The following is a 20,452-nucleotide window of genomic DNA, read 5'->3' on the forward strand; positions in this document are numbered from 1 at the left end:
TGTTACAGAATTTTAAGCCAAAAACTTGAGAATAAACAGATACTATTAAATTTTTAAACTAGAGGGGTAAATACAATTATAATGAACAAATTAGTAAAAAAAAAATCAATTAACAATTATTTATAAAATTATACATTTAGTACTTTATTTAAATAATTCTCAAAACTTCGTATTTTATTTTTTCTGGAATAAAAGTGGTGAGTTAGCACAGTTCTTAAGCTATGCTTACCTATTTTGCAGATTATCTTATGATGACCATCACTAATAAAACCATCATTGAATTCAATTTGTTTTGCAATTTGAAATTATTGCATTTTATTTGCTACTATAGTTGAATCGTAAATGTTACAAATATATAAATTTCAGTCATTGATTATGTCACAAAAAGGATTTTATGTCTGTGTGTCATAATTTTATTGGCACCTATAACTGAATTTTTTTTATCACTTTTTCATTTAAGTTAGCAAATTTTTTTAAAATTAATTGATTGTTTTTAAAAAAAATTCAAAAATAAATTCAAAAATACTTCTTTTTTCAGAACTCTTTGTAACACCTGCATCTGATGATAATAAAACTATTTTTACTGGTCTGTCAGGAGAAAAAACATTTAATTAGGTTTTATGTTATCATAATATATTTAGTTAGGTTATAATACTAAGTCAAGTTGTTTAATTGTAAAAAGTATGTGAAATTTTTTTAATGTTAATAAAATATTTTTTTTTTTTGTGTTTGCTAAAAATCTAAATACTGATTTAGTTTTGTATAATTTCACATCAATTTTATAATGCATTTAATTTTGTATCATATGATATAATTTTTTTAAATCAAATATTTAAAATAATAGTTCAGAAATAGAACCCATGGTTACTAAAAATAGAACCTTACAACCCATTATTACTTTTGCTTGATTTAAATTGGTTCCCTCTGTGTGCTTAATTAAAGCGCTAATAGAGAATGATATGTTAAGTGTTTTACCGTGTCAGTTTTAACTCTGAGTCTGATATGTATAAAATTTCATCTTCATCAGATGGGAACATGTTTATGATACAAATGTAAACACTTTATTTATATCGACTGCTTTCTAGAAAAATATGCGTCTATTTCTACTACATCGTGCAGGTGCTGAAAACGTTGGATTCGCAACTGTGTCTGAAAAATTACAGTTGACACTCAATCTTTTCGTTAAATTTAAAAACTTGAAAATCGTGATTCTTTTCCGATTAAAAAAGAAGAAAAAAAAATCTTTAAACGTATTATTCAACTATCACATTTATGATGGCCTCATCCACTTATCTTAAGTTTCGTCTTTAAATATATAAGTTTTAATTCTTCGCTCTGGTAATTTTTTTATCTTAATTATCCAGTTATATTAAAATAAAAGTAGTAATTGTCTTAATGCAGTTACATAAAAGCAAAAAGCTGTTACTCTACTTTCCATTCCAAACATGCTCGCTCCCTAAAATTTGACCTGGCTCCAAGAAATGGTAAACTTTTGTAGATCTCTCATCACTTTCTCTTTGAGTTTTTTCAAACTTCAAATCACAAATGAAGATTAAGAATCCGTGGTTGTTTTTTTTTATTTGGTTTGAAATGGTTCCCAGTGTATGAAAGAAGCACTAATACCCTCCCCATTATATGCAGAGAAGAATGATACAGGAGGTGGTTCACTGTCTGATTTTTAACTCTGATTTGTGTGAAAATGCACCTCTCGGGAAAAACATAGGATGTGTCGGTAATTGTAGTTGTGATCTTTGATAAACTGATGGGAACTGAACAACATCGAAAGGCACCTGTCTAAATTGCGGCAAAGCAAAAGGATCATAAGTGTTGCCCACTCTACGACCACCCCCAGGAATTTCATTTGTTTCATGATCAGAAAATATTCCTCCTCTTAAAATCTCAAAATGACCATTGCCCAGTAAGTTCGGATTCTGTCTGCTTTCTTTTACCGCTAGTTCGTCCACACTTCTGAGTTTAGCTCGTCTGCGTGCTGTCGTTGCCTTGGTGGACTGGGCTTTGAATGGTGAGGGTATGGGTACAAATCCAGATTCGTTTGCTCCTGTAGTTGGATTAAACTGTTTTGAAAATTTGATCTTCTCATTTATTTTTGTTGGATTTGTGATTTTGAGTTTATCGGTAGTTGTAGCTCTTTGTTCTTTGCTGTAATTAGTGGCGTCGTATTTCGTTCTCGACGGCGATGTTTGGTTTTCCGTATCTTTATTAGTTTTATTGGAATCGCAGTTGGTACTGCAATATGGTTTAGACGGTGGCAAAGTTCTCGTACCGTATTTTTGCTCCGCTGCCGGTTGAAGCTCTTCATAGTAAATGTTAGTTGTAAGTGTTTCTTTGGATTCACCCTTTTGAGACTTAAGTTTTGATTCTGACGAAAATGTCCCTGCAAATAAAGAGAAAATATCAAACATTAAAGGTTGCAAGTGTGAAAGTTATATAAGAAAGTTGAAATACAGAGGATATTAAAGGCTAGAAATAAAAAACAGCGTAAATATAATTTTTTTTGTTGCAGAGAAATGTGTTTAAGACCAAGTTAAACAAAGTTAAGAACGCAAAAAGGAGAACTCCAGTAGTAATAATTTAAAAAGATCACGCTGGTTGATTGTGGCATGCGCAGTAAGTAGAAAATGTCCTAAATGTCATCAGAGCTCTGTGATAAGTCACCTGGCATTTCACGTTTGATAAAAATAATACGATAAAACGAACAAAAATAAAGATAAAAATAACAAATAATTCACGATGAGGCTCAGCGGGTTGAGCGTTTGCTTTCCAATGAGGTGAACCAGGTTCGAATCCCAGCAATGGCAGATCAATACGAATTCCGCATCCGGCTAGCACTGACCACAGTGCTGACGTAAAATAGCCTCATTGGTAGAAGGATCATGGGTTAGAGTCCCCTTCCCTTCTGGATAACCGTGGGTGATTTTTGTGGGTTTCCGCTCCATGTAGTGCAAATGCGGGTAAGTTCCGTCAAAAATTCCTCTACGAAGGCAATTTTCTCCTAATGCTTAATCCAGAAGTTTCATTGTTTTCTGGATTTATTTCAAAATTACAAGTCTACGCAGTTGAACATTGGTTGTCGTAAACCCAAAAAATTAGGTCGATTGTTCAATGACGGTTATAAAATAAAATAATTCACGATAATAATAATTAATTTTTAGAAGGTTTTTAAAAACTAAGCGTAAGCAAGTCAATGCAAGGTGTAGTTAATTACGAACACAAAGGATTGCAATGGAGAACGCCCCAAATTCTAAATGCGAGTGTTTTTAATTTTTCAACTTTCCTGAAAAATTTTCTCTTTTGGACTTAGGTCGTTTTCCATTTCTAGTCCTTACCTCAATTGCTTATACTACTAAGAACGTATTTATGAAGTGCAGATTTCAGGTAGCTTTATACGCCTTGTTTTATTATTGCATTATATTCTGTTAGGAGTCATGGTTATTACTGCAAAAAGACTTAAAGCCTCGAGTCATTTTGTGATAGTTCAAAGCCTTGTGTATTTTGGTTATCTTGAAGATTCCTTTTGCTTTGTTAATCATTCTTTGCTTTGCTATATCTTAATGTTATTTTAGTCTTTTTGAATCAATTAGAGAAATGTGTCAGCAAAAATATATTTGCAATTTCAAAGAAACGTTTTAAAAATTAATCATCAGTAAAACCTTTATTCATCTTTTGAGACTTTTGCCTTCCTTTAACGTTTTGCTTACGATCACATTTACTTTTCATTGCTAGCGGAGTATGTAATTTTTAACCAGAACTAAAGTTATTTGGCTTTCAGCAATATCTGATTAAAAATATTTGTTACAGATAAAAGTTTAGTTTTTGATAAAATTTATAATTTTTTTCAACAATTATCAAAATTTAACTAGTTACTTATTGCAATTTTCTAATAATATTCCACTTTTTAAAATTTCCTCATGCTCATTGATAGGTTAGAAAAGCTCTCAAGCTTTGTTAATGATTTACCACTCTGAATTTTACCAAATAAAATAATAATATTTTTTTCTTTAACATTTTACGTAAGCTTATATTCTGTAAAATATTTTATTAAAACAATTTCCGAGTGTTGAACATTTGAAGGATTTTTTTCAGACATTAAACACGGAGAAGGGAGTTGTTTAGGAGTACAAGGACTAAGCTCAAAGCAAAAATTGTGAAAATATATGCTACGTTGCAGAAAATTAATTTGATGTTCCATAATATTGTAAGACTATATAAATCAAATTATTAATTTCTGAGGTTTCGAAGGAACAAGATTGAAAATATATTTAAAAAGCGTGACTGAAGCTTGATGATCCGTACTGATTGCATGCTATGCATTTCTGTTTTAATCTTTGTGAATTCTCAAAAAATTCGAACTTCTGATTGAAAGGTTGCAATGTTTTTTTTTTTTTTTGGTAATTCTCAGACAGACATTGCGGGTTCAAATTGACCTTTCCAAAGCATCTTAGGCATGCTTTATACGAATGGATCTTGAGCGCCTGCCTTATACTTTCCAGGAAATTGTCGGAAAGGTCACACGTTGTCCCCCATTTAAATGAGGTAACTGCACGCGCCCGAGTACAAAACACAAGGCTTACAACTTTACCTCAAACCAGACAACTTGCCACTCTCATAAACACGGATGAATGTGCAATTGTTCAACAAGAAAGCAGCTTGCACCAGCAAATTACTCTGTCATACTGGTTGATTTCTTGGATGTTTCCGAGCATATAGTGGGTCCTTCGTTTAAATAGGCCGTATTTTCATATAAAGAGAGAACTAAGGAACCCTCTTCTTTCCAATGTCCAAGAAATTGACCCTTCCGACAGTGAAGTAGTGGATTGTCTGTGCAGGTTTCTTTTGAATTGCTGCACACTCGTCTAACTTTTTGAGAAAGATACGTTACCTGGTTTGAGATATAGAGAAAAAGTTTTGAAGACCTATGTCAAGGGTGCAGTTGTGCCTGATTGCATCTTGACGACAATGCGTGGCTAACATAGAGCTCATTTTTTGATTGGCGAATTTTGATGGTTGGTCCGGTTGGTAGACGTCAATCACATGAGCATGTCTGAGATACCCTCACGCCCTTACCGAAAACCACCAGGATCAATCTGAATAATTTTCCGTATTCAACATTTCCTTGTGTAAGGGGTCACCAATTAATTTTTCTTTTTTGTTCAATTCTGCAACCATCTGATTCTTATGAGTGTTACGCGAGATCATGAGTGTGTATTACAAATGTTGAAAGGTTATTTTATTTGTATTATATCAATCGATGTTTATACTAATTTTTATTAGCATCTGTCAAATAGTTCTTGAGATAATCGAAATTGATAGTTCTTGAGATGCCGAAATTTTTTTAAATTTTTAAACAGTGTAATTTGTGTTAAAAAAATTCAAAAAAGAATTTTGTAAAACTGATTGGAACAAAAACACTAGGATAAGAACAAAAAATAATTAAATTTGTTTTCGAATTTCTCTACCACAATTGGGATACCTTTTTAATTTCATTAATCAAATTAACGTATTTAATTGACTATCTGCTGTTTCTAAAGAGAAATTGATGCAGATAATCGTTATCTACGGTACAATGCATATTCAATTATAAAGCAAGTTTTAGCTGGAAGCGGATGCGAAATGATTTTTTTAAATCCAAATGCGAAATATTTTACTGAATGAATGAAATATTTCAAAAAGTAGTTTGATTTTAAAGGGTGTCATTTGACACGTAATGCACATTTATTTACGACTTAGTTTTCAATTGAATTCAATTCCACTGAATGATGTTTATTAGTAGTCTACATTTATTTTTTATTTTAGTTTATATTTTCTCATTTTATAAAAACATCGGATTATTTCAACGAAAAAAATACATTTTTTCAATTAAATAATCAGAACTGACGAATGTTTTTTTAAAGATAAATGGCAAACCCTATTAATATTTACTAAGGAGTTGGTAAAAAATAATTTCGGTTAAAAAAATGATTTTTTTAGAATATAAATTACTTAAAAAGAGTTTACTAGAATCTGTAATGGAATTAAAAGCAGAATTTTTATCTTAATATTGTGAGACGGATGTTTCAGTTTTAGGACAATTATATCTGTTTGATTCTAATGATCCCCTGCAAATTTCATTTGAGTAAGAAGCCCTCCTACACGAAAATTTATATAGTTGCATCAACTAATAATAATTTAACAGAGAAACAAAAATAAAGATGTAAAATCGCATATTTTAAAAACCTTTAACACGCATTTTAAACAAATCATTTTTTAAAATAAAATTTCGTTTTGTTTAGAACTAAATGATTAATTATAGTTTCTTTTCTTTCAATTTTTTTTATGTACCGAAATTCTTACTGAATTCAGGCTGCAGTTTAAATGTAGAATAATTTAAAAATCTGACTAAAGGTAGCGAAAACAAAATACTTTTTGACAAACCTAGCGATATAAAATAAAACCTAAATGCATTTTTATAAAAAAAGTATTTTCCTTTTACTGGATGGAGCTAAACAATATTATAAATCTGGATATAATGGATATGGATATGGGTATAAACTATATACAATATTATAAGTTTATATATAGATATAAACTATATTCAATATTATAAGATTATATATAGATATAAACTATGTATAATTTTATAAGTTTATATCTAGAACGGACCATTTAAAATTAACAACGCATAAACTCATAAATCAAAATTTAATTTCAAGATTACCTTTGAGTGCCATGCAGAAAGAATAGATGATTTCATCATCAATCATATTAAGTAATGATAGTTGTTTCTAGTGATCCATGAATTAAAATGTAGCGAATTTAAGATACGTCTCATTAAATTTGGGCAAAGAATTAAAAGAAAAAATAATGATATCCACTAGAATGAATCTGATAGCTATGATATTGAATGAACTTTTCCTCGTGGACTAATGTGCATGTTTGAGTTTAAATTCAGATATGTAATTATTTTATAACATTTCTTCGGAAAGTATATGCTACATTAAGCTTATTAATTGATTCGTCCGTGACATTCTATGTTCTGCTTTATTTATATATAGAAATGAACTTAAAGAAAACAAAGATTTTTCGATTTACAACGTAAGAGTTTATTGTGTAAGGAAAAATAGATTATTTAACAATTTGCAAAGGCTCATTTTCGAGTTTAGGAACGTATCTCTATCATTGGTAAGAACATTAATTTATTCCGTCAAGTCCCTAAATAAGGCGATTATTTATGGGCTATTAAAAATAATAATACTTAAAATAATAATAAAATAATAATAAATAATAAAAATCTTCCTGATCTTATTATGCATTCTAGAATTGATTTTAAAAAAATTGCTAAAATATTGCTTCACATTTTATCCATTGTACTCTTTTTTTCTTTTATTTGTACTATTTTTTGTTGCTTTTTTATTCTATTCTTTTTATGATTATTTTAACTTGATTTTTCAAAGTTCTGTCACTAAGGAAAAAAAATGCCATAGTTTAAGTGCCTTACACTTAAAACAATGTGATGATTTTATTACTGATGATGACTATATATGCCATCTTGCCGTGAAGAATTATCTGGATTTTAGAACAGACAAATTACTTAAATATTTTAAGTTATTTAACTTTTTAAAAACATCTCTAATTTGGTGACCTTTTACCACCTAGATGGAAATTATCAAAATCACTGCCGTATTCTCAGTTTTTGCAAATTTTTATGAGCCCAGGTAATGCAGCATCGGAGAAAGTTTTTAAATATTAAAAAATTAGACCACAAACGCTTTTTACTCTCACAAAACTGTTACTTTTTACTATATTGACGTTTTGCGTCATTTTCCAAATATGCGTAAACAGCGCTGGCTCTAGATTGGCTAAACTTGACCTAACAGTTATGAGTAACAGTTGTAAACGCACAACAGTTAAAAAAATAGCATATTATTCGTAAAAAAGCATCATTTTATATTACAACTGAGCCTTCTAAAAACTGCCCTAAATGAAACGCATAATCTCGTTTTTATTTCCGTCTTCAATCCACGGTTTGACAGATAGATCAATGTGGAGCCATAAAATGGCGAGTTCCTGAGAAATAGATAAGGTACTCTTAAATGGCAATATCTATTAAGAAATATTTAAAACATCATGCAAATTAATCATAACCGCTACCTTTTAGATTGACATCAAATAAGTTTTCTGAGCCAACACTGCGAGTCAACGCCCGTAATAGCTTTTTAGGCGTTTGTTAAGATGTTATCTTTTGAAAGTAATGTGTCATGCTGATGCAAAGTATGCGATAACACATTTGCTTTGTTGCCAAAAGAAATAAAGGATTTCATGACGGTGCAACTTGGACAGTTAGATTCAGTAATAAGTAATAAACTCTCTAATCAAATATAAGTGACAGTGCTTCATTTTGGAATAAAGAATCTCAGTTTCAAAATAATATATTAAAAATACACTCATGGACATTATCATCAAAGATTATCGTTTTTCTTTGATTTTCTAATCATTTACTTACATCAAAGTAGTCATTACGTATGTAAAATTTCGTTTAATTTTGACGACTCCTTGGTGCGCAAATTTTTTTGTCCATGAGTGTAATTCTTCAATTTAATATTTAAAAAGTTACAAATCTCTTTTCAGGAAGAAAATCAAAAGTTTTCGTCTATTGTTCTCTACAGTTCGCCCACCGTATATGATATTACTACCCTACAATAATAGAAGAGGCACTTTCGGGTTTTGATTTTTTTTTTTTGAATTTCTCAAGTAATAATAGTAGACTATTTTGTTTTATTACAATAATAGAAGAGGCACTTTCGGTTTTTGATATTTTTTTTTTTAATTTCTCAAGAAATACTTAGTGGACTATTTTGTTTTATTACCATAATAGAAGAGACACTTTCGGGTTTTGATTTTCTTTTTGAATTTCTCAAGAAATACTTAGTGGACTATTTTGTTTTATTACAATAATATAAGAGACACTTTCGTCTTTTGATATTTTTTTTTGAACTTCTCAAGAAATACTTAGAGGACTATTTTGTTATATTACAATAATAGAAGAGACGCTTTCAGTTTTTGATATTTTCTTGAATTTCTCATAAATACTTAGAGGACTATTTTGTTATTTTAGAAGTGTTTGGTTCATGCCATTTTTCATACTTTGCAATAAAGTTTAAAGCTTTCAGGGTTTTAGGGACCGACAATAAATTACAAAAGAAAACAGGTATTTTTGAACACCCTATGACAAAAAAATCAAGGAATGAGCTTGTAACTTGCATCAATTACTGTGGTTGTTATTTGCAATGACTGCACAAAAGTTTGTAAATCTATCTTAAATATTTGTAGAGGTACGAACATTTTTATAAAAAAAAACTATTCTTTGTGTCTCATTTTTTGCTATAACTTTAAAAATATTCAGTAAATTAAAAATATTCAGCATAATTTTTGGAGCAAAACATTACAAAATTGTTGTTTTAAAATTTGAATGTTAAAAAATGCGCAAGATATCAGTATTGAAAGTAGTTCTTTTGTGCTGTGCATGCGCGGAAAAAATTTAAAATTAATTTTTCATAATTTTGTAGTGAATCGTAGTTGGCAACGAATGGAAAAAATTTGATTTAAAAACTTAAAGAGTTTTACGCATTTTTCTAAGTAGTTTTCATACTTTTTTAAAGAAAGTTCAAAACGATAAGAGGTTTTTAGTATATTTAATCTTGTTTTTGCTGTCCAGTCATTATAGGGTAGTGTAATTTGCAATACCATTTGATAAAATTTGTGAAAAAGCGCTTATTATTTTGAGCTTTCCTTTAAAAAGTACAAAAACTACTTAGAAAATTGCTTGAAACTTTTAAATTTTTTAAGATATTTAAATCAGATTTTTTTTCTCTATTAGTTGCCAAATACGATTCACTATAAAATTATGAAAAAAATTATTTTAAATTTTTTTTCCGCACATGCTCAGTACAAAAATACTGCTGTAAATACTCTTGCGCATTCTTTTCACAAATTTTTTTAAAATTTTAAAACGATAATTTTGTAATTTACTTTACATTTTTCAAAAATTTTGTCTAATTTTACAGAATATTTTTAAAATTATAGCAAAAAAAACATTAGACAAAAAAAATTAGTTTTTAATAAAAATGTTCATATTTGCATAAATATTTAAGCTAGATTATCGAAATTTTATGCAGTCATTGCAAATAGCAACCAAAGTAATCAATTCAAGTTGCAAGCTTTTTTGCTTGATTTTCTGGTGTAGGGTGTTCAAAAATACATATTTTCTTTCGTAATTTTTTGTCGATCTCTTAAACTTCTGAAAGCTTTAAACTTTATTGCTAAGTGAAAAATCGCCTGAACATTAGAGTATAATCGAGTAAAAGTAACAGCCAAGTAATAAGTTTAAAATACTTCTACAGAGCTAGGGGATGGGCAATTCTCTTATTGCAATATGAAACAATTTAAAGGGTAGCTTCTACTAAAATTACTCGTGAAAATGTGTATAATTTCTTATGACTATTTTCCAATTATTGTTGGAATGTAGTAATAGAGAAAGGTATTAGATATGAACATTATTGGATGTATTTATATACATATATATCATTGTTTTATATTTACATTATATGCAAATTTAATACTATATAGCAATTTACACCAAGTATTTTTAAACATTTTACAAGAGGAGTGATACATTATATGACTAATAGAACAACAGATTGAAAAAATTTAGCTTGTATAAATTATTTAGAAACAGTGGAATATTATATTAACATAAAGCTTTAAATTAAAAAAGATTACACTAGTATGTGAAAACAAAACTATAAACATAAATATGAAGGAAATCTTGTTAGAGATCAATATGATCTAACGATTACAAGTAATCAAATCATTGAATGAGTGGTATTATATAAGGTTCAATAAGTTCGTTTGCAAATGTGCAAGTTAACAAATGAGCAAAGCAGTGAATCAGCAGATAAATAGTTGAGACAAAAAAAAATAAAGATTAGCGATTACACGGTGGAAAAATTACTGTAACTTATGAAAATGATATTTTAGTTAAAACAAAAACCCATTATTTTGGTTAATAAAATAAAAATATTCGGTTGAATAGCGGTGACTCAGGGGATAGAATGCTTGCCTCTTAATGAGTTGACCCTGGTTAGAATCCCAGCAATGGTTGTTCGATAAGAATCTCTCACACGGCCCGCCCTGACCACAGTTCTGACGTCAAATATCCACAGTGGTAGACGGTCCATCGGGTACAGTCTCTTTGCCGTCAGGCTAACAGAGGGAAGTTGTCGTGATTTTCTTAACCATAAAACGCAAATTCGGGTTAGTTAGATCAAAAAGTCCTCCACGAAGGGAAATTTCTCCCAATACTTGATCCAGGAGTTCCCTTGTCTTCTGCATCAGGATCAAAACTACAAAGCTACGGAGTTGAACATTGGTACTCGAAATTGGGTCGACTATTCAACGACGGTTATAGAAATAATATAAGGTTATTTAACAATCAATTTGATAAATTTTCCCTTTAAATGGTAATGGTTTACCGTCCATTCTGTTTTTCACAATAATAGGTTTTACTACCACACATTTAGTAAAAAATACAGAAACTGAAAAATAAATTTAACAGAATAAATGGTTTTTATACCATGCTAATGAAAAAAAATCACCAAATCACGAAAAAATTACTAAATTTTACCATATTTGCCAAATTTTATCATATGCTGTTAAATCATATTTTAATGTTTATTTTACAATCGTCGTAACCAAAGGCACTTCCTAAAAATTACAGAGCTTTTCGGTGTTCCTATTGAGCCAGAAGCATGATTCATTTTACCATATTCTGGTAGTTAGACCATACTTTTTTTCTCAGAGTAAGAGCCAATAAAAGAATATGTTATTCAATTAATGAGTGAATTATGGTTTTAAAGATGCAATCATTCACCATATAATTAATACATAATTGTTCACTCATTGATTTATTAATTTATAGAACTTGTAGTTTTTTGATTTATTGATTCCCTGATACAGAGCTTATAGAAGATTTGAGCATGTACGATAAAACGTGGTCAAAGTAAACTATATTTGAAAACATTTTGAAGGAAAACCCATCTTGGCAAAGGGCATGTTTCGTACATTCTGTAATATTCTCTAAGTGCCAAAAAGTTCTTAAAAACCAAAGCAAAGAAGAAAGCAATCTTTGGTGCATGACTTAAACGCTTTTAAACAAACCTCGTTCTTAAGCAATTGAAAATTTTAAAACGTTTACTTGGGTTTTTCTTTGAGAGAAATCAATTAAGACAAATCACCGTTTAGTATAATCACGAACAATCTAGAAACTAGCAGCGCGTGCCACAGCTTATGGTGTTTTCAATTTCCCACTTTTTCTAAATTACAACTAAGTCAAACATCGAATTTCAAGTTTATTCGTGGTCATTGGTGCGGTTAGGAATCAACGGTCACACACGCTTGGACAACATCCAAGGAAAAGCTCAAGTAGTCATGCCTCTTGATTTCATTTCACGCACTACTGTGAGAAAACACTTTCACAACATTTAGCGTGAGAGTATAAACTTGATAAACTTAAGTGTTAATTTGTTTTTATTTCCTTTTAATGTCTTTTAAATAACTTTTTTTGGTGAGATTAATGATGAACAGAATGGCTCGACTGATTTTCATGAGATCATTTTTAATCCGGCAAGATCAAGAACTATTTGATCAATATAAAATTTCTGATAGGTAAATATACCAGCACAGTCGGAATTGAAAATGATATGTAGTAGCGGTAATAATGCTAGGAGCGGCCATTCATTTCCAGACTTGATCTAATGATTCCAGAATATAGCATGTGATTTACAAACCAATTTTATATAACTTTATTTCATTACCGGAGTTAAGCAGCCACCCCATTCCGCGTTTACGACTATCAATCTTCAACTCCATAGCCTTGTAATTTTGAATTCAACCCAGACGACAACTCCAGGATCAAGCATAAGGGAGCTCCAGGATCAAGCATTAGAACAAACCAACCTTCGTGGAGGACTTTTTGATGGAATTAACCCGCATTTGCGTTATACGGAGAGCTGATATAATGCATTTCTGAATTCTGCTTAAAAAGTTTCAAAAACAATTTTTAAAGTGAATTTTTCGGAGTGCTCTTCAGTTTTGTCGAACTTAATTTCATTAAGTTCCTTAAACCATGTTTCTTTATTAAGTTTTTAAGGTTAGGAAAGTAAGTTCTGGTGAAATGCTTCATCTCCAAAACCAGCCCCCCAATCAAAAGGAAATTGCTAAAGGAACAAGGTTTATGGATATCGAAATCCTTTCAAGATTCGTATGGTCCTTAGAAAATTTAAAAAGTGCTCTTAATTATCTAATAAAAAAGTTACAAATTTATTGTTATTAGTTTTTACTTAAAAATTATAAATTCTATTTTACAGCTTTAACGAATAGGCATATTAATTTGAAAATATTAAGTATACTGGGAAATACAAACTTCTTAAAATATATTTTATTAATTTTGCTCCACTTTTTAAATCAGTTAAGGTGTACGCGAACCCTGCATTCCGAATAATTATCAAATACCATTTATCAATTCTTACCATTTGGCTACACTGTAAAAAATTCCGGAGCAAATTACAACAAAAAGTACAGGCATTCAGGGAACAAAAAAATCTGCTAAACCGTAATTTTTTGCAGCAATAATTAACACAAAATCACTAAATCACTCTCATTAAAGAAATATTATTTCAAAAATTACGGAATATTATTTAACGGTTAAAAACAAATTTTTCATTAAAATGGATTTACGGATGATGTACCCAAAATGTCAGCACTTTATACCGTAATTTGATCAGGAATTACAGTGTAGAAAAGGAGGAAATCTCCTGAAAAGTGTATAATATGACAATATCCACCTAAATTTGTACACAGTGTTAATTTGAATCTTGATATTTCTAGGATTAATTATTAACTATTAATAACACATGAAACGACCTTTCATCGAATAAATATACTCTTTTCGTTTGACTCAGATTATTAATCTTCAAGGCAGGGTGGTTAGCCTCATTCTCGAAAATATGATTTTAATAGTTTTGCGAAGTGATGGGTTAAAAATTTAGTGTAATTCTCACTTTTTTGCTTATTTTCCATATCTGAGAAATATAAACATTTTACTCGGAACAATAAAGCTTGTTTGCTCAAAAATAATTTCGTACAAAGTACAGCTTTTAAGAATTTCAAAGTTTGAGGTAATATAGTGTAACTCACACTTTTCCAAAGAATATATTTTTACCTCAAACTATTCTTTGGCATTGTTTCCACATTGGTAATTTAAAAGGTACCAGAATTTTCACTAGATAACTTCACAATGCTCATGAATATCTTATTGTCTTTCAAAAAATCTTGGAAAAAAATAGTTCTCTCCAACAATTTCAAAATGTGACTTATCATTGTAGAAGCTAAAGCTCCCCAATTCTGTAATGATTCAATCAGTGAATTTGTTCTGAGGAAGGACAAAAAATGCCATTTTTTTTCTAAATAATGTATTTTTAAAAATAATTTAGTCGCTAAATTTAATTAATTAACGGAAACATATTTAAGGAATAAACAAAAACGCGCATTCTCTAACTAAGTGTGTTTTTTTATTCAATTTTTTCTCTTTGCAACCTAAATTTTATTTGAAGGACAATTTTCAAGCAATGCAATAGCATATTTTAAAAAGAAAAGCGTATTCCCAGGAAAAAGTAGTTTTCCTCTTAAATCTATTTCACCTGACCAATCTTTGTGGTAAAATCACGTGACTATTTTTTTTATTATTTTGGCTAAATAAAGCTCCGCAATGTTTGAGTTCAATCCGTACCACTCAAAAAGCTGCGACTGGAAACATAAATCGTAAAAGTGACAGCTTTACAGTTGCCAAATGTTTTGAATAAGCGCCAAATAAGCATTTTGGGCAGTGATGTAAATCGTTACCAGTATTACGATAGAATTTTAATTCAGAAATAGCCAAAATTTGCTGCCAAGGAAGATAAATAAACTGGAAGATTTCACTTGTTTAAAAAGCAGTTGAAGCTGAATAATTTTATTTTTAACAGTCTCGAGCGTTTCTAGCAAATATTATGGAAAATATTTTTGAAAACAAGGCTGAGAATTTAATCACGAATTTCGATGCGTAGCTTTCTAGTACTTTTGAAGTTTAGAAATACTGTGGTGAAAACAACGATTTTCAGTTTTCGTTCTTATACTTAGTGACTCCATACTCGAATTCAACGCAATAATTTTTATTTACTGCCGATGTAAAGATTGTTACATCAAAATTAAAAATTATTCTATAAAAAGGTACCAAATAGTTTATTGCAATGACTTGAATTATGTTTCGCTGATTAAAAGATTGATTTTATTGGAATAAAAGTTAAAATTTAAACCTAAGCATTTTGCTCAATTACCACTGAATTGTTTCTTAATTCACAAATTCTTTTTGGAATTCGTATTTAGTTTTTGGTTACTATAAAAACTTATTAAATGTTTTCCGCTAAAGCGACTATTTAGCAATAGGGCGGGCAATTAATTTCTTATATTACTTTTCAATTTTAAGTAGTTAATTTGTATTCATTATTTTATTTGCATGCGCTGACTGGTTACAGTTTTACATAGCATTTATTACAAAATCCCACCCAACTTTCTTACCATTTAAAAATTGTAAAACATAAGTGAATTATTAAATATCTTAATAAAAAACAAAATAACTTTTGATTTTGATTAGTTTGTTTATAACAAAATGTAGCGTAATGAGATAACTGCATATTTTTACTTCATAATACATTGAAGGAACTTTACCTTTAGCTTTAAGCCTAAAAGTTGGAATATTACAAAATTTCAAACCATAATAATAACAGATGATAATATTAAGAACGGTTCATAAATAACTATTAACGTAAATGTGGTAAAATGAGAGAGAAAAATTGATAACTTTCAGGGAAATATAATTAAATAAGTGTCGAATGAGAACGTATGAAAGGGTAAGTTGACAATTAATTTTTATGATATAGCATTTTGACTAATTTTTACCTTTATTTTAAACTTATGGAAATAAAAGTTTAAAAATAAACAACTAAAAGTCTTAAGGAATGTATAAAGTGTATTTTTCCAATTAATTTAATCTCTATACTTGCTTGAAGAAAGATTATAAAATTTTTTTGGAGAGGTAAATCATTTCTCAAGTAGTTATAAAAATATATAGTGTTTTGAAAATATTAAGAAACGAATTTCATGAATTTTAAATATATGCGCACATTCTTCGAACAAAAACACTCATTTTATTGAAGAAAACTACAAAAGCTGGAAGATGTATATTGCATTTGTATTATATAATAATTTTTTTTGAAACTTAAATGAACCAATACCGCTACATAAGTAGTATGACACTTTTATGTATTGGGTCAAATGCTCGATGCAAAAAATATTTAATAACTTTTACCTCTCATAATTCATAATTTTTATCTTTGTTGTTATATTCACAATTAATTTAAATGCATAATTATTATAGATTATTATTTTATTTGGTAGGAAGATAACTTGAAATACTTCTAGAACGTCTAAATTTTTATTTAAATGAAAAATAACCTAAATTGTGCCATAATCAATGTTTTTCTAAATGCGCAAGCTTTGTCTTTTTTTTCATTTTTTTCTATAGAAAAGTTGTCAGATTTAATCTGTTTTAATGCAAAACTAATTAAGCTTTGCAAACTTACAAAAACAAGATAATTGGTATTTTTTAGGAAAAAAAACAAGTGTCATAGTTTAGTGGTCAACAGTTACTTTTCGCAAAAAAGGGGAAAAAAAGGTTTTTACGCAAGAATCCACTCAGTTTTTTGTGTTTTGATTAAAAAGAATAATATTTGCTTTCCTCGTAATAAGAAAATAATGGAGTGAAAAAATAAAAAACCGTACTTGTGTCATTTTCTAAAAAGTGTGACATTATGTGCTTTTAATCAATTTATTTCTTTTATACTTATTTTCCTTTGAAAAAACTATTAAAGCCTTACAATTACACATTTTAAAAGCAATAATTTCATTTTGTAAATATTATTATTGAACTTACAGCTCAATGAAGAAATGTCTATTCTGTTCTATGTCCCTAAACTTTACTGGGGAGCATTCAAAGTAAGTTTTAAACATAAACAAAAAGCACAGAAAATGTATACGAGTAATTCTGAATATTTTTATAACTATATACTAAAGTTACTCTGAAAATATAATCAATTTTCCATTAGCCGTAATATATATGCTCAATTTATCATAAGAATTTTAATCTCATATTCTAGTTGTCATTATTATTCTTTAGTATAACTATTATTAAACTGACTAATGGAGGATAAATTTATCAAATAAAATTTATTTTGAAGGAGTTTATCCGTCAAATATAATAATAATAAAATACCACAGGAAGGCAACAGGGATATTTTTCTCTGCCCAAATTAACCCATTGATTAATTACTTCATAGAATGTATGTTAGGTTCACGCTGAAGTATGTTTTATAATGTTCCAGAGAGTGTAGATTAATATTATTAATGATTGGTAATTAAAAAAAAATCATAAATCATGTTCGAATTTTCTTGATTGCCAAACTTTCTTTGTTGCATTTCCCAGTGGTTTTATGTTATGATATTAAGAAAATCACGTTTTAAAAGGTTCGTTCTATCAAAATAAATATTAACTATACCGAGTATTATTTGGTATAATGCTATTGCTCGAAGCCAATTCGTAACAGTCGAAATTAAACACAATCAAGAAATTTTTCCGGCATTTATCTCCTTCAGGGGATCTTTAAAAAAACTAATTGCTACAGTACATATGTTAGGTACCTTAGTACCTATATTAAAAATTTTTATTGAAATATTTCTTGCCGATTCAAAGAGCATCTATTACCACAATATGAGCAATACCTATTATCAAAATTAATCAAGCTTTATTGATACCAATAATAGCACGGTGATTTTTTATGGTTTCCCGAAATGAATAAGTACCTTTTCTTCCATTGTTTTCCCTTTTAGCGCATCAAAATAAATATTAATTATATTCAGTATCACTTGGTATGATGGCATTATTTTAATTTTCAATTTAATTAAAGTGGTTTTTGAATGATATCCATTTTATAGAAACACGTGACATCTATTGAAAAATAGGTAAGTTTGTCGAGGGGAAGTATGTTTTGTTCCTGGATTCTTAACTTAAAATATCATCTGCGTAAATTAATTAGCATATTTAAAGTCAACCAGTCAAACTATTAAGATTGCATGTTAGTACCTGAAAATCCGATCATTACATCAACAGTTATTAAAGTGTTACGTTTTTTACATTGCGCACTACAACAACATTAGCAAGACCAATTTGAGACAAAATAGACCAATTATTGATCGCAAACTCAAACGAAATAAGTAAAACACAACTTAAGCCTTATCAAAGGTGAATCGAGTTTAAAATCATTTTACGGTTAGTTAATGAATTTGATTAACCCTTTTGAAACACTTAGTTTAATATAACTAAATACAATTATTCCTTCACACATTTAGCAAGGAAAATTAGTCATGGTGAATGTAATTTGCATCTTTAAGCTTATTTTTAAAACAGTTTAAGCGATTATTTAGAGAATTTAAAATAATTATTTTTGAAATTTAAAGACTTGGAGCAATAAAATTATCAGAAATACTTAAAAATTTCTTATAAGAGTGTTTTTGGAAAAAAAACACCATGATTTTTATATAGTAAATACGATGTTTTGAATAGTAAGCTGATATCTAGGGAAAATACAAACTTTTCGGATGAATCATAACTCGGATTGAAATCACTTTTCGGGTTCCTTTTCATTTTTTCACATTAACACTAAAAAAACTATTCAGTTTTCAAATGAGTAATAGGAGTTGATTTGAAGTAGTAATATGAAGCAAAAACTGCAATATTTTAAACTTGAACACCCACAGTTTATTTCGTTTAAAATGACTTATTCGTTTAAAATATTTAAGACGTTTAAAATGGATAAAGAAGAATTTGCTTCGTAAAGAGAAAATGATAGCGTATGAGCTTTATGTAGCAAGATTTGAACATCTTTAAAGTTTCGTTTCAAATCTATAATAATTTCAGGAAAATGAACATTTTATTAATTACTGTACGATTCACGATGGAAAATTAATGCAGTGGAGTTTGTATTATCCCCTCCCTTGAAAAAAGAAAAGTAAAAAGACAAAAATGTTACGAAAAACATAATGTGACAAATTAAAATAGAAAGTTTACTTACTTTTCGAATCAGTAATTCTCATTGTTAACAGCATATGAAGGATTGCACAAATAACAATTGCTTTTGCAAAACTTGTCATTCTTAGTGCTGTTGTATCCATTTGTATAATAATAAAGTTTTAGTTTTTGAAAAACATGTTTTCGCAAACTTGAGTCACAGATTTTAATAGCGATGCATAAATCAAATGTAAAAGCTAAATTTCAAGGTTTCAGCTGTATAACTCTCATGCAGTATGATATGCTAAAATGTAAGAATTGAGTTCAAAATTCATCCCATATTTTTGTGAGTTTTTATTTCAGCTTCAAAGGATTTAGCAAGGAACTGTAAAGGATCCAGCAGATTTTTTCTATGATTCATACTAGAATATGCATGACTTTAAATATAGAAAATATTATTTAATTATCCAAAAATTTCTATAAGTAGACAAAAATGATCCATAAATTAAATAAAAGTATTCCAATTGATTTCCAGGAGTATTAATACCTTATCCCTTTGCATAGAAAATATTTAAAAAGCATCTTTTATTTGCTGAGATAACAACAGAAAACTGTCAAAACAAAGATGGCAAAATCAATAGATGGTATTGATTTTATAATGAAAATAAGATAGGGAACAAAATAAGGTTTTAGAACCAAGCTATTATAACTTAACTTCCATTTGTTTAGCAGTTTATGAAATTAATGACTATTTTGTCGGCATAAACTCAACCAATTATCGTTTGGAAGCTGTCGTCACATAATAATGGCCAAGATATAACCAAAAAGCAGCCATAACGGTGAAAAACTATCTTCCAAAAGGTAAAAGTTTTTACCCAAACACTATCAGTTCTTTTCTGTTGTAACACCCACATTCGAATGGTTGAAAAGGCAGGAAAAAGTCTTCCAAATGGAACAACATAAGAGTGTGTTTCTGTTGTTCCATGCGGGTGATTATTCACCTCTAGCGTAACGACAGGCCAAATGACGTGTTAAATGGTCGCACAGATTCAAGCGAAACAAACGCTAATTTACAATATTTGTTGTACGACATAATCCGTCGCTTCTGGATTTAAAATTCACTCTCTTAGCTCTTCAGGACGTACAAAAAAGTTCCATTTTCCTTTCACTTTTTTCGGAATACCTTTCGGAATTCACTTTCCTTTTCCTCTTATGGTTCGCGGCGATATGTTCTTTTCC

The 20,452-nt window shown here is 29.2% G+C and overlaps 1 protein-coding gene across 2 annotated transcripts; it reads right to left on the reverse strand.

Annotated features, from left to right (window-relative positions):
- Positions 1 to 1,041: 1,041 nt before the first annotated feature.
- LOC107453697 (uncharacterized) lies at positions 1,042 to 20,143 on the reverse strand. Of its 2 annotated transcripts, none has more exons than XM_016070615.3 (2): positions 19,278 to 20,143; positions 1,042 to 2,395 (listed from the first exon to the last, which is right to left on the reverse strand). In XM_016070615.3, the coding sequence occupies exons 1-2, from the start codon at positions 19,375 to 19,377 to the stop codon at positions 1,665 to 1,667; spliced, it is 831 nt and encodes a 276-aa protein (XP_015926101.2). In that variant the 5' UTR covers positions 19,378 to 20,143; the 3' UTR covers positions 1,042 to 1,664. The 2 variants fall into 2 exon arrangements, with proteins under 2 accessions (XP_015926101.2, XP_071033626.1); XM_071177525.1 differs by lacking the exon at positions 19,278 to 20,143 and adding an exon at positions 6,716 to 6,837 and having other exon boundaries at positions 1,553 to 2,395.
- Between the last annotated feature and the right edge of the window lie 309 nt (positions 20,144 to 20,452).

The sequence above is a fragment of the Parasteatoda tepidariorum genome, chromosome 2 (genome assembly GCF_043381705.1).
Source record: "Parasteatoda tepidariorum isolate YZ-2023 chromosome 2, CAS_Ptep_4.0, whole genome shotgun sequence".
Taxonomy (NCBI): Eukaryota; Metazoa; Arthropoda; class Arachnida; order Araneae; family Theridiidae; genus Parasteatoda; species Parasteatoda tepidariorum.